Consider the following 14,468-nt stretch of genomic DNA (forward strand, 5'->3'; position numbering starts at 1 on the left):
TGGTTGTGGGTCCAACGGAAGGGTGGTGAGTGTTACGTCTGAAACTGACAAGCGACTAGAAATACAATCCAAACACAACTTGGCAACTCTATAGGATCAACGGCCAATTATTGAAGAAAATAATTATTTCAAATCAGATTTAGATCTATAATATAGATATATAATAAAGTTTATATAAAATATTATATATTTAAATTATAAATTTATATAAAAATTTCTCCGATTATTAAAATAATCACGGCAAATCAACCTCCATTTATTTTCCTAAGTCGCTAGTAAATTAATTAACCACGGTAACTGCCTTTCAGAAATCGACGCGCTTTATTGTCACACCTACCCCTCCTAGTTGGCTAGGATTAGGAACTACATAGACTTGGCCGCCAATCAATTTCGGTCTCATTTTGGATGGAAACTATCCATACTATATTATTTATTTGATTTTTATACTAAAAAAATTAAAGAAAATCAAATTAAATAATATAAATTTATTTAAAAATATTTTGAATTATGCCGATTCTAATTGAAAATCAAATTCAGTGATTTTGGATGGGGGATATTGATGTAAATGGAGGAGTGGCGAAACGGAATTGTAAGGAACTTTCTAATAGCATTTGTAGGTTTAGTTTGGTTTGATTTTTCTTTTTAATCTTTGATAAGACTTTATGTAGTCCCACTTTGTAATTTGTGGACCATCTAAATGCAGTTTCCTTGCAGATCAAAAAAAAAAAAAAAAAAAAAAAATTCAAAGATCACCCTTTGCGTCAGCATGAGCTTTCCAAATCTCGTAGTTGCTCCCATGTAAATCGCGGACTTTTATTTTTTCAATTTACGTGATTATCTAGTAAATTTACCTTATTTTTGTGTTTATCACATTTTTAGATAGAAAAAAGTTTTAAATGATCAGATTGATTAACTTAAATTAAATAGTGGCTGCAGGTGGAGACCATATCTGTTATGTTGTAAAGATTCATAGCGGCATACGAGGAGCTACAGCAAGCTAGCACTCATTTATGGCTATAGATGCTCCTCTTCTCGACGGCTATGCCAAAAGTGATCATCAAGAAAACAAGTATATCAGCGTCGTTAGAGATTTTAATGAAGAGTCCAAGCGGCTATGGAAGCTAGCAGGACCAGCGATATTCACTGCCATTTGTCAGTACTCGCTGGGTGCACTCACTCAGACCTTTGCCGGTCTCGTGGGCGAGCTTGAGCTCGCTGCTGTTTCCGTTGAGAACTCGGTTATTGCTGGCCTCGCCTTCGGTGTCATGGTCAGTTCTTCTTCCCCTTGCTTCTTTTGTTTTTTCTGTTAATATCTACAATGTTTTTGTTAGTAAATAAGATTATGAGGTGTTTGGTTTGATAAAAAATTGCATAATAATCATAAAACTTAAGTTTGGATTTTGAGTTTGAGTGCAGCTGGGAATGGGCAGTGCATTGGAGACGCTTTGCGGGCAAGCCTACGGTGCGGGGCAGCTGAGAATGTTGGGTATATATATGCAGAGATCATGGGTGATTCTGTTGACCACTGCCTGCTTATTGGTTCCAATTTATGTTTGGTCTCCACCCATTCTGGAACTCATTGGACAGACTACTCAGATATCTACTGCTGCAGGTTTCTTTACTACTGTGTCCCTTTTCTTATTAACTCTCTCTCTCTCTCATTAAACATCGTATGCATAAATAATTCTGGAAAATTCCATTAATCCAATTTTCAATTCAATAAATATAATTAACCTCCTTTAATAAATTAAACATTGTCAGAGCTAAAATGAGATGTCATGAAAATTTTTTCCCTTGATAGTGGTCTATGTCTTAAAAAAGAATAATAACAAAAAAAAAAATATAAGTTGGGTGGAATCCCGTGGCTAGAAGTAACCTGCACGGCCTTGTGCAATGAAGGCTGTGTGACATGCTGGCGGGCCTTGTAACGTGCTGCTTTCTTCAGTTACGTCCATTCCTCTTCCAACAGTAGACTACATAAGTCATGTAAACTAGGTGCAAATGAATTAAACTATTCTTGAATTATTCAAAGTTTACTCATCTTCTACATCAGTTAAATTCAAATTTAATTTTAAATTAATTTTGTAAACAAGTCGGAGTTTGAATTTATTAAACACACTAAATTTAATGTCTTAGGAGAATTGAACTTAATTTGGAATTTATATAAATTTTTATGAGTCAAACTTAAACCTTTAAGTCAATTCTACTCGATTCGATTACACTATTAAAACTTGTAGATATTTAGTATATTAAAATTTAAGATCTTATCTTTTACAGGTTTGTATATGTACTTATTTAATCAAAATTATTTAGTTTTAAATTTATTAAGTTTAAATTAAAACTTATTATAGTTGTAAACAAAATTGAATGAATTATTGGAGATTAGACTTGATGATAACTCCACTTGTCTTAATTTATTTACTAAATAAACTAAATTTAAACTTTGGACGCTTGTTATTTGTTCAATAGGATTTGATTGTACCATATACAATGAGTTTTTGAGAATACATTTAACTAGGGCATTTGTTGCAGGCAAATTTGCTCTATGGATGCTTCCGCAATTATTCGCATATGCAATGAATTTTCCAATACAGAAGTTTTTGCAATCACAGAGGAAAGTGTTTGTAATGGCTTGGATATCCGCTGTGGTACTGCTGTTGCATGCATTTTTCAGCTGGTTGCTAATACTGAAGCTTGGCTGGGGCTTAACAGGAGCAGCAATCACCCTCAACACTTCTTGGTGGATCATAGTTATTGCCCAATTGCTGTACATTTTCATTACCAAGTCTGATGGGGCTTGGTCTGGATTCTCATGGCTTGCATTTTCAGACTTGTGGGGTTTTGTCAAGCTTTCTTTGGCATCTGCTGTTATGTTATGGTAAATTTTACTTTCTCCTCTTTAATTCGTCGCTATAAATTTGCGTCATGCATTGATGATAAGCAATATTGACTTGCAGCTTGGAGTTTTGGTACTTGATGGTACTGGTGGTGATAACTGGTCGTTTGCCTAATCCCCTTGTACCAGTTGATGCCATTTCTATATGGTAAGGTCTCTTAGTCCATTGTCATTATACAGTCATATGCTCAATGGTAAGGTCTCTAGCTGTACATATAGAGAATGCTTAATTAAATCAATTTCTACTTGTTTTGCAGCATGAACATACAGGGATGGAATGCAATGATCGCAATCGGTTTCAACGCTGCCATAAGGTAAATTTCTCGGTTCTTTCATTTATTAACAGAGCTTGTACAATTAAGGGTATAGGCTTGCACTTATACGAGAATAAGTTTAATGGCTGTTAGATCAAATATCTGCATTATAGTCGAGTTTATATTAAATACACTCTAGAAGTAAATCCTGAAGCAAGAAGTTGTAACATCACCAGCAAGAAATGGTGATGTATCATGAATAACGCACCCATTATTTTTTCCTGACAGTGTGAGAGTATCAAATGAACTTGGAGCTGGGAATGCTCGGCTTGCAAAATACTCAGTGATAGTTGTTTCAGTGACATCCATCGCAATAGGGGTTATTTGCATGGCTGTGGTTTTTGCAACAAGAGACTATTTCCCCTACCTCTTCACTACGAGCGAGGCCGTTGCTAAAGAAACTACTAGACTTTCAATCTTGCTAGGAATTACCGTGCTTCTGAACAGCCTTCAGCCTGTCTTATCTGGTAAGTGCTGAAGGACCTTAGTCCTTAGACATTTGATAGGCGATCTAATTTCAGAGTTTTTTGAGTGAATATTGAGTTTCTCCTGTTTGTTAAATTTCCTCTATGGATTTTGTTTAAGGTGTTGCTGTTGGAGCTGGATGGCAATCTCTTGTTGCATATATCAACATTGGTTGTTACTACATTGTTGGATTACCGGCAGGCATACTCTTAGGATTCACATTTAGTTTTGGTGTCATGGTAATTAAACTACCAGAATCTATCTCCTTTCTACTTCTTGATTGTCCTCTGCAACTAACATTTGCTTATGTCTCTTCTGAGAAATCTGAATGCAAATGGATATTTTAATTTTTGTGTTGCAGGGTATTTGGTCAGGGATGGCAGGAGGAATTCTGTTGCAGACCATAATACTGATTATAGTCACTTCAATAACCAACTGGCAAAAAGAAGTCAGAACCTCTGCTCTTTCTTTGTTTCTCATGAAATTGCCTCGAATTTTAGTTGTTTACTTTATCAGCAAATGTTGATCGTCAATTTATTGGATTCGCAGGCTGAAGAAGCTGAAAGCCGTGTTAGGAAATGGGGAGGATCAATTGCAGAGGATCGATCTGAATGGTGAGAAGTGTTCCAAGCATAGAAGAATGACACCGTTGCTTTTGCAGTGCAGAGACAGACAGCGAGACATAATCATCTGAGACATGTTAGGCCTGAGAAGTGATTGTAGCAAATGTCTTCTTTCCTACAATGTGAACTAATTCATTTATGAAAAATGAAAGATAAAAATAAAAAATTCACCTTTTGAGCTATATGGTAAAGGTAAAAATATTAAATTTTATTTTTAAATTTAAATTTACCATAAATTATCTTTTAAAAGTCAAAGAAAATCAAATAGATTAATTAGAGTGGAATTTTACAATCTAAAATTTTGTTATGGTTTTATTTAGTTTTTTAATAATAACTTAAAAATAAATTTAAAGTAAAAAATAAAATTTAATATTTTTGCTACATTTTTTTTTTGAAATGGAATTTTTGCTACATTATATAATTCAATGATAAATTTAATATTTTAACTAAAAATACAAAGAAGTGGATGTTAATTTTATTTAACCTCGAATAAAGTAATTACTTTTTTTAAGTTAATTCCATGTGAGAATTACTTAACTTAAACGGCGTCGTCTGCTACCATCCCACTATGCAGATTGAACAGAAAATATAAATGGGCATTATCGTCAATTTGCTTAACATTATCCCCTTCGACCGGTTTCGCCTGCTCAAATACTTCCTCAGCTAGCTCACGGCAGTACACCACAACTGTCACCAGTGTCCCTCGCTGAAGCTCCATACTCAAATCAAAATGTCAATCTCAATCTCCTCACTCACCTCTTCATTATCTTCGCTTTCTTTCTCTTCTCAGATTTCGCAAAAACCAAACACCCTCTCATTTTCCCGTTCAAAATCCCTTCCTCTCTCGCTCTCTTCCAAACCTGCTCGTCTTCTTGTCTCCGCCACGGTTGCTTCGCCCGTGGAATCCGAGGCTACCGATCTTAAGAAGTTAGTTAAGTCGAGGCTACCCGGTGGATTCGCTGCCCAACCTATCTTCGGCACTGGTCGCCGTAAATGCGCCATTGCTCGAGTCGTTCTTCAAGAAGGCACAGGCAACATTATCATCAATTACCGCGATGCCAAGGTCTTTCCTCTTTCCCTCTTTCACTATGTGACTGCTGAAGGTTATGGTTTTTCACCCCTGCTTGTGTGGATCGTCGAGGTTTAGTTGTTTGATAGATGAAAATTTAGGGATGTTTAAACAAATTCAGGGCATAATTCGATTGGATTAATTAATTTATATGTGTTATATATTGCTTGAGACTAAGGACATAGAGAAGAATTGAAATTTGCTAACTGAAAATTTGTGGATTGAGACTTGAAGACTGAAAGGAACAATGGCAAAGGTTCACAAGTTTTGAGTGTTTTTAGAATGGCATGTATTCTGTTATTATCAGATATATAGAACTGTGTTTTTATGAATTCTTTTAAGCGCATGATATGAATTTTCTAGCTCAGATTTTGAATGCTTAACTTCTAAAAATTGCCGGTGAACCACTCGTCTTCAATTTAGAGATGCTATTCAGCCATCCATGCATAAGGACCTTTTGTTAAAGCAACGTACTTTTCACTTCTGGAATACTGATTATTCCAACATATAAAGCATTATGTTCCTCATGCTGTTTGAAATTATTGCTCTGCACTAACCAGGCCAACCTCATACGAAACAAGTTCCTCTGTTTTATTTTGTTATGGAATTCATGTCCTTGCAGGCTTTTATGTTCAGAAATTTTGCATGAATTTTTATATGGTATCTCATGATATGTTTGTTGTCATACTCAAAGAGCCGGGGAACAAAATGGCTAACCTTACTGATAGTTTTGTAAGATAGAAATTCTCTCTTTTATCTTGTGTGTGGGTCTGTTTTTTTTCTTTTGGGATCTTTTGCCTAGTCATTTACTATATTTTGCACGTACATTCTATTACACGCCTAGTGGCAACTTGTTAATTTATAAAAAAAATTGATATTAATAACTTGAGACAATTTTTAGGCTATGTAGTTCCATGTTTTATTGTTAATAATGCATGATTCCTTCCCAGTTATTGTAGCCTTGTTTGAATAACTTCCAACTGCTTGTGTCAAATTTTCTTCATCTATTTACATGCTGTCTTTCCATGAGTAACTTGTGCATGGAACAATAATATCATCACTTTTCCATTTGCTTTCCTCTGGGTTGCTTTTCAACTTCCTTGCAAAGGATGAGCGCCTGTTATGGGCTTAGGCCTTTACCATAGAGAAAGAACCACTTATATATGCTCTTAAATATGGTTTTTAATTCACTTAAGAGTGATGCCTAGAAATCATTCTAGGAAGTGTCTTTTGATGAATACAGTGGATGCCTAAGTTCTCAATTCTTACATAGAAGGGGTGGCATGCTTTTTCATGGGTATCTTTTGTGGTATGATCATGGCTCTTGGGTTCTTGTTATTATGGAGCTATGCTCTCCCTCTCTCTCTCAATTTCTCTCCCTCTCCACATGTTTATTCCTTGTGACTGGGTTTTGTAACGCTGTGCAGGAATATCTTCAAGGTAACCCTTTATGGCTTCAATACATAAAAGTCCCATTGTTAACTCTGGGTTATGAGAGCAGCTACGATGTATTTGTCAAAGCTCATGGGGGTGGCCTCTCTGGTCAGGCGCAAGCAATCTCCCTTGGCATCGCCCGTGCATTGCTAAAGGTGAGTGAGAGCCATAGACCCCCTTTGAAAAAGGAAGGGCTACTGACCAGGGATTCAAGAGTAGTTGAGAGGAAGAAGGTTGGTCTGAAGAAAGCTCGCAAGGCCCCACAGTTCTCCAAGCGTTGAAGTTTAATGTTATTGTTTTACACGTTTAATTAGCAGCTTTTGTTTGTGTAGATCTCTATCGCGCTGTATTTAAGCAAATATTATTTTACTTTAGCAATTCATTGATGAAGTGAGATTTGCATTGCAAAACAGAAAATTTTTATGAGAAATTCTCATTCTTTTAAATAGAATATGTAATAATTTTAAGTAGAATCACAAGAATCCACTACTCTCTCCTTAGTAGGATTGTATAATCGAAATTGAATTGAATCAAGCTAGAGCTCACTTTTCTTTTTCTTTAATTTCATTATTATTATTATTATAAATTTCATAAATTACATAGTGTATTACATAAAAGCCTATAAAATCAATAAATAAATAGGGAAATGGATGGGTTCCCTTTTTATAAACTTTTTGATAAAGATAATTAAACTCAATAGAAAACTCTCAATTTTCTAAAAAATAACCGAATTCCAACGATGCAATTTTATTTTATAGTTAAAAATATAACATAAATAAAGTTACTTGTGATGCAATAAAAAAAATTCAAGTCTTTTTCTCTTGCCATAAAAAACATTTACCTATGAGCACTATTTTTTCATCTTTTGTGGTTTAGACTTTATTCAACATATTTAGTCTTTAGGTTAAGTCAAAAATTAATTTTTATTATTTATTGTTTGATAAGTAATTTTTTGTACTAGTATTTAATGATTAAACTAATAAATATTGAAAAGCTACTCTTCTTAATATTTAGTGTTTGATGATCTCTAATTATATTTTTTTATACTTATATTCTTTTATATTTTATAAATTTACAAGTTCAAACTTTAATATATAAAATATATGTTGATAGATGGATCAAATATATGGAAATGCTCATAACACTTGCTATCTTGTATTTTTTTGTTTATAATATAAACAAGAAGATGTTTTTTTAAGTAATGTTTTACTATTAAGCTTCCATTTCTTTTTGAAAAATAGAACGAAAATTAATTTGTATTTAGAAAATATTTTTTATAAAATTTTTAAAAAATTATTTTATTTTTTATTATTTAATTTTAATTTAAAAAATAAAATATATTAATAAATTTATATATACATATTAATAAGATTACTAAAATGTAAAAAATAATTTTTTTAAAAAAAAATTTCTTAAAATAATTTAATTTTTCTTTTAATTAACAAATATTTTTTATTAACTAAAATTTTAAAATATTTAAATATTAAAAAATATAAAATATTTTTTATAAAACAAATGAAATATAAATTAAATAAAAATTTAATAAACTTTAAACTAGGTGAGTTGTATGGAGACATGGTAGCAGTGTTATTTATGGGCATGTTGGATGATAATTTTTAAGATAATGTTTAATATTTTGAGGGAGGTAAAATACATGAATCATAAAAAGTTAGCATTTTAATTTTTGATAATTACTGCTAATGGTGTTAAAACAGTTAGCAGTATTGTGGGAATGAGGAGACTTTTCCTCTATGAGCTGCCCCATGTACTGTTGTACACTCTCAAACTGAGTAGTGCGCACAACATTCATCTTCTTTCATGATTACCATTTGGATTGGGCTTATAAATGATAAAAAAAATCTTCACTTTTAATTCCATTACAAGTACATTCTATATTTTTTTAATTAAAATTTAATTTTTTAAAATTATTTTAATTATATCATATTATTAAAAAATTAAAAAATTATCATATTACTTATCACACAATATTATATTATTGCGTACAAATAATTTTTTATACTTTATCATTCTATTTTATACTTTTATCTTTTATATTAATAATTGTTTTAATATCCGACTAAATGTATTATATTATTATTTATATGATTAAAATTTTATAAAATTATAAAATTATTTTTTTAATATTTAATATATTTAAAAATTATTTTTTAATTTTTTAATTTTTATTAATAATTTTATAATAATAATTTATTTTAATCTTGACTAAAATTATTATGAATTGATTTTTTTAAAATTTATCTAATATACTTACTATTTAACATTATTTTTAAAATTATTATTGAAAAAATAAATTTATTAAAAATATTAATTATAAAATATTAAAAAAATAATTTTTTAAAATTTATTTAATATATTAATTATTTAACATTAATTTTAAAATTATTGTTAAGAAAATAATCTTATTAAATATATTAATTATGAAATATTAAAAATAATTTAAAATAATATTTAACATAATTTAATTTAAAAATATTAAAACTAATAAAATAATTTTTTAAAATATATTTTTTAATTATTTTTTTAACTCTCAAATATACTATTAATTCGTTATTTTTTTAAATTATACTAATATTTAAAATGAATTTTTAAAAAATTAATAATATATAGATTAAATATTTAATTTTATATTCAAATTTATTAAATAATTAAAAATATATAATTTATTTAAAATTATAAATTTAGTTTTCATTTTTTAAAAAAAATATTAATAAAATAAATAATTAAAAAATCCTTATACTTTTAATTTTATTATTATTTTATTTTAAAATTTTAAATTATGATTAATTTTATTTTAAAATTTATTAATATGATATTGACGATGAAAATTTTATTAATTTTTAATAATACAAGCCAGCATATAATTATAATAATTTTAAAAAATTAAATTTTAATTAAAATTATAAAATATAATTATAATAAATTAAAAATACATACTTTCTTTCGCCATTAATTTATATATATAATTTTAATGCGACGGTTACCATTTTAATGAGATGATAACATATTATAATTTGCCCATTTCAAAAAAACATATTATAATTTGCGATTAAAATTTAATCATATTTAGTATAGTACCTAAATACATTAATAAATTAAAAATTAATTTTATAATTAATTTTTTTTGACAATAATTAAAATTTATTTTTCTTCAAATAATAAAATTTTAAAAATATAATACCCTCTTATATAAAAAAAATTAATATATTAATTTTAATAAACTTATAACAACCTATAAATGTATAATATAGTTATACATATATATATGAAAAAATACATTAACATTTTAATTCAAAAATGAAAAAAACTTATAAAATGTAATAGAAATGAATTTTAATTATAATTATTATCATGCAATTAAATTTATAAAATTAAAATTAATTTTTTTAAAATTAAACAAATAAAATATAAAATTTTACAAGGAAGGTTCAATGAGACTCTTTTAATCAAAAGGTAATATTAGAGATCATTCTTTTCAGGCTGTTAACGTCCTTGCTGCATCCGTCCGGTGCTCGTTGCTGCCTCCGCTGGTTCTATTTGCGTCCGAGAAGTCCTACATCAGGAAACTGCGGTTATCACTCACGATAGGAGCATTGGAGCTATAATCTGACCACCACCTTTCAGCAACTCAGTGGCAGCAGTGTGATTACAGATTAATGCTTCCTCCAAACCCTAATGTCCCAAAATTGCAATTTTGAATTTATCATTTCTATAGATATTTAGTCACTTCAATATTTTTTATAAATATAATTTTCTATGTCGGCCTCTATATTCAACAACAGCAGCATTTCGATCTCCGTCTCAGATGAGGAGTCGGATGAACTCAGCCGGATACGGGAACGAGTCCGCAGAAAGCGCAAGAAACAGCAGGTTCACCGAGTTAAGCACGAGTTCTCTCAGCGTGTTCTAAGGTTCCTCTTGAAATATTGGATGGTTTTGATTTTCCTTCCCGCTGCTGGGTTACTCGTGTTTGAAGCCTCGAGAATTGGTAAAAGGCCAAGTTTGGATGTGGAATTGGAACATGGCGAAAAGAAGACAACTGATTTGAAAATTAACCAGACTGTTAGTGAATCAAAGAAGAAAATACAAGAGAATTTGGATCGGCTTGATCCACCACGTAAGTGATTATTGAATAGTTTTTTTTTTTTTTTTATCTAATTAGGTTTATAATTTTCCAAACTTCATCAACTTTCCCATGAAGATGTTTGCTTTTACATTATTGCAATAAATAGTTAACATTTATATAGTCTCTGTTTAAGGGAACAGTCACTGGATTTGCAAATATGATATGCAGATAATGATTGCTGTATTTGGTGGTGTTTGGTGAAATTTGTTGATGTTTCCTCTAAAAAAAATGCCTATTGATGTTTTCACTGGTGAGAATACTTGTCGTAGTCTTATGATGGTGAGTGTCTGAAAGAGAGAAATAAAGGTATTATATCACCTGAAACTCAATGGTGCTATTGGTTGTGGCATTTGGGCTTTTGGAATAAGCAGGTAATTATTAAAATTTAGAATCAGGTCATTAAAACCCATTACATTTGTGGATGGTTTCAGGTTGCTTGAAGCTACTACCTCCTACAGAACTTCAACATCTGGAAATTCCCATGCATGATGAATCTAGTCCTGTTAAAAATGTGGTATACATATCAGAGAAAGACACACAACATGGAGGGAATACTACCCTCCCTCAGCTGCGCACAGTGGGTACACGATTTAATTTATTTACTGGAGACCAAACACTTGAGAAGAGAGAGAAAAGTTTTAAGGTTATAAGCCACATCTTCACATCATCAGACATTTTCTAAACTGATGTTAGGATCACAACTTTGATTCTCTGACATTAAACTTTTTTATAAGCCCTTGTTCGTTTCTGCTCATACTCTGGTAATTATGGCTTTCAGGTGAGTGAAACACCGCAAATACATTGTGGTTTTTACGGTGAAAATGGAGGGTTTAAGATTTCTGATGAGGACAAAATTTACATGCAAACCTGCAAAGTTGTGGTGTCTACTTGTGCATTTGGTGGTGGAGATGACCTTTATCAACCTATCGGAATGGTAGACACATCGCTACAAAAGGTTAGCTTCAGGTTGTTGAAACCTCATTTTGTTGCTTAGACATCAACAAGCTCTATGCATATTTTGACTACATTGTTGCAGGTGTGCTATGTTGCATTCTGGGATGAAATTACTTCAGCAGCGCAAGAATTAAAGGGGCACAGAATTGGTGAAGACCATTTTATTGGGAAATGGCGCATTGTGGTTGTAAGGGATCTTCCTTTTATAGACCAAAGGTTAAATGGTAAAATCCCAAAGGTACCAAAGTTAATTATTTTTTATATGATGTTGGAGAAAATACATAGATATGTACGTGTATGAATGCATGTGATTCTTTCATGTTGACTTCATCTGTCTATTTCATGTCTCAAACAGATTTTGGGTTATTCCTTGCAGACTTTGTTTTCCTTTGAATATATAAGTTTATGCAGTCAATTTAGTGTTTAATCCACTTGCACTTGGGGAATTTTGAAAAAAAAAAAAACTACATACTAATTGCTCCTCATATTCTTGCAGTTTACATAAAATTACTAGTCCTCAAAATTAGTAACTTGGAAATTCTTTTCTACTATTAGAATTTGAAAAAGAATTTTATTCACATTTGTTAATTTTGTGAATTTTATCAATTATTATTTGCAATTTCTTGAGAAAGCACATGTAGAAATATGGTAGAATTTTTGCCATTTCAGATCTATGGATCCACATAGACAGAAGATATTGAGCTTAGTGGGAGGAAACAAATATGAAATTACGTTTGTTTGGTAGTGTTTTCCCTTGTCTGCATTTTGATAAACTTTTTTCACATGGACACTTTTTTTTTGTTCATATGCTGAGTTAACTTGAGGTATCAAATTATTAATAATGATGTATGCATGTTGCTGCATTCCTGTACGTTGATTTCTCCAACTAGGTAGAGTTTCCTTTTTCTTTTACCAAATGGTTATCACCATTGTATAGGAATCCACAAGAAAAATAAAACAAGCATTGGAAAAAAGTTAGTGCTATGTTTAGTAGCAAATGTAGCCAAGAGTGTGGTCTGGATCAGTATCATTATCCTGTACCGACTGCTGCTTGAGTAGGCCTATGTGTTTTTAACATGGTTTAGCTATTACAGTTCAAATTTCATACTGATCCTTATGTTCATCAATGTCATACACGGTCCTTGGGTTATTCCTCTAAGATGGCATCATGTAATCTGCTCTCCTTTATGCTGTGTCAATTCATGCTTGTAAATTTCCATATTGGGATATGGTGCTGTTTGAATGATTTTGTGGGGATTTATATTCACTCCTGCTGCAATCAGATGTTGGGGCATCGTCTCTTTCCTCATGCCAAGTTCTCTATTTGGGTAGACTCAAAATCCCAATTTAGGAGGGACCCCCTTGGTGTTCTAGAAGCCCTTCTTTGGCGTACCAATTCTGTATTAGCGATTTCACAACATGGAGCTCGCAGCAATGTGTATGAGGAGGCTACAGCTGTTGTGAAGAAACACAAAGCCAGCCCAGAAGAAGTTGAGGTGCAGTTGACTCAATATCGGCAGGATGGCTTGCCTGAAGACAAGAGATTTAATGGAAGGAAGGGTAATTGTTCTTTAGTTTTAACATTAAAACAAAAGCACATTGTGCCTATCTTTATGATCTAATGTTAGTAAGAAATTTTTTACTGCAGCTTTAAATGAAGCTTCAGTCATCGTGAGGAAGCATACGCCATTGACAAATCTATTTATGTGCCTTTGGTTCAATGAAGTGGTTCGCTTCACTTCTCGGGATCAGTTGAGCTTCCCTTATGTATTATGGCGGTTGAAATTGTTAAAGGACATCAATGTGTTCCCTGTTTGCGTCCGAAAAGATCTAGTTAATAGCATGGGCCACATAAGCAAGGCTAAGCCATTGATAAATTGATGGTATGGTACTGCAGTCCAGTTCCACGGTTGGTGATTGCATTTCATTGTGACTGGCTATCAGGCGTATCATTTGTACACAATTTGATTGAAGTTAAAAGTGTTGGAGGAATTGGTCAGAATGATATTTTTAGCTGGTTCCTGCTTGTTGCTTGATCAACTCTCCTTGTATTGTTATGGTCATCATTTAAATGGCTTGAGTGGATTTTGTATTTATCTTCATATTCCAGTTATAGAAAAGGAATGAATCAATTTACTTATTTTTTTGGAAGTTTTGCTTCTTCATTTACTTTTCCTTTGTGGGGAAAATATTGTGTTCTCTTCTTGGCCAATTGAATTAAAATTAGCAGTTTCTTTCCTTGTAGCTTGTCGTGGCGTTGGACTTTGAATGGTTTGGATGGTTAAAGACTTAAAGCTAAGGAAAAGCAAAATCTGATAATGTATAAATGATATTTAAGTATTAGTTATTTCACATAATATTACATGTACATGTACCACATTTCATTCTCTAACATGTTATAGGTGCTTGGATTTTTGATACAAACTATGAAAGAATAGATCCTAGCCATTAATTTTGATTAAAGTTATCCCCTCACACGTCGCTTACAAATCAAGTTGGCATGAACAGGAGTCTTTGCTTGTTTTGTTTTAAGATGTGTTTGATACAATGATATCCTGCCCATTATATG

The 14,468-nt window shown here is 31.5% G+C and overlaps 3 protein-coding genes across 4 annotated transcripts; all 3 read left to right on the plus strand.

The window, feature by feature from the left end:
* The first annotated feature begins 833 nt into the window (after window positions 1–833).
* Window positions 834–4,480, plus strand: LOC110614629 (protein DETOXIFICATION 33). The gene is made up of 9 exons (XM_021756222.1): window positions 834–1,268; window positions 1,417–1,612; window positions 2,533–2,878; window positions 2,958–3,044; window positions 3,154–3,210; window positions 3,439–3,677; window positions 3,796–3,914; window positions 4,037–4,123; window positions 4,225–4,480. Exons 1-9 carry the CDS (start codon window positions 1,011–1,013, stop codon window positions 4,291–4,293), a joined length of 1,458 nt encoding a protein of 485 aa, XP_021611914.1. The 5' UTR covers window positions 834–1,010; the 3' UTR covers window positions 4,294–4,480.
* Window positions 4,481–4,915: 435 nt separating this feature from the next.
* On the plus strand, window positions 4,916–7,274 carry LOC110616350 (30S ribosomal protein S9, chloroplastic). Its single transcript, XM_021758747.2, has 2 exons — window positions 4,916–5,361; window positions 6,795–7,274. The coding sequence occupies exons 1-2, from the start codon at window positions 5,029–5,031 to the stop codon at window positions 7,080–7,082; spliced, it is 621 nt and encodes a 206-aa protein (XP_021614439.1). The 5' UTR covers window positions 4,916–5,028; the 3' UTR covers window positions 7,083–7,274.
* A 2,996-nt stretch (window positions 7,275–10,270) lies between these two features.
* Window positions 10,271–14,039, plus strand: LOC110615727 (probable hexosyltransferase MUCI70). 2 transcript variants are annotated; one of them, XM_043957005.1, is made up of 7 exons: window positions 10,271–10,496; window positions 10,625–10,936; window positions 11,377–11,588; window positions 11,724–11,900; window positions 11,982–12,137; window positions 13,183–13,459; window positions 13,548–14,039. In XM_043957005.1, the coding sequence occupies exons 2-7, from the start codon at window positions 10,750–10,752 to the stop codon at window positions 13,778–13,780; spliced, it is 1,242 nt and encodes a 413-aa protein (XP_043812940.1). In that variant the 5' UTR covers window positions 10,271–10,496; window positions 10,625–10,749; the 3' UTR covers window positions 13,781–14,039. The 2 variants fall into 2 exon arrangements, with proteins under 2 accessions (XP_043812940.1, XP_021613469.1); XM_021757777.2 differs by having other exon boundaries at window positions 10,271–10,936.
* The last annotated feature ends 429 nt before the right edge of the window (window positions 14,040–14,468 follow it).

This window comes from Manihot esculenta, chromosome 5, assembly GCF_001659605.2.
Source record: "Manihot esculenta cultivar AM560-2 chromosome 5, M.esculenta_v8, whole genome shotgun sequence".
NCBI classification, from domain to species: Eukaryota; Viridiplantae; Streptophyta; class Magnoliopsida; order Malpighiales; family Euphorbiaceae; genus Manihot; species Manihot esculenta.

Excerpts from the sequence above, each read along its gene's own strand:
- LOC110614629 (XM_021756222.1), top strand. The coding sequence starts at position 1,011 with ATGGCTATAGATGCTCCTCTTCTCGACGGCTATGCCAAAAGTGATCAT. Across the intron at positions 3,678-3,795 it reads CCTTCAGCCTGTCTTATCTG|GTGTTGCTGTTGGAGCTGGA; the intron begins GTAAGTGCTGAA and ends ATTTTGTTTAAG. Across the intron at positions 4,124-4,224 it reads TAACCAACTGGCAAAAAGAA|GCTGAAGAAGCTGAAAGCCG; the intron begins GTCAGAACCTCT and ends TTGGATTCGCAG.
- LOC110616350 (XM_021758747.2), top strand. The coding sequence starts at position 5,029 with ATGTCAATCTCAATCTCCTCACTCACCTCTTCATTATCTTCGCTTTCT. Across the intron at positions 5,362-6,794 it reads TCAATTACCGCGATGCCAAG|GAATATCTTCAAGGTAACCC; the intron begins GTCTTTCCTCTT and ends AACGCTGTGCAG.
- LOC110615727 (XM_021757777.2), top strand. The coding sequence starts at position 10,576 with ATGTCGGCCTCTATATTCAACAACAGCAGCATTTCGATCTCCGTCTCA. Across the intron at positions 10,937-11,376 it reads GGATCGGCTTGATCCACCAC|GTTGCTTGAAGCTACTACCT; the intron begins GTAAGTGATTAT and ends GGATGGTTTCAG. Across the intron at positions 13,460-13,547 it reads GAGATTTAATGGAAGGAAGG|CTTTAAATGAAGCTTCAGTC; the intron begins GTAATTGTTCTT and ends TTTTTACTGCAG.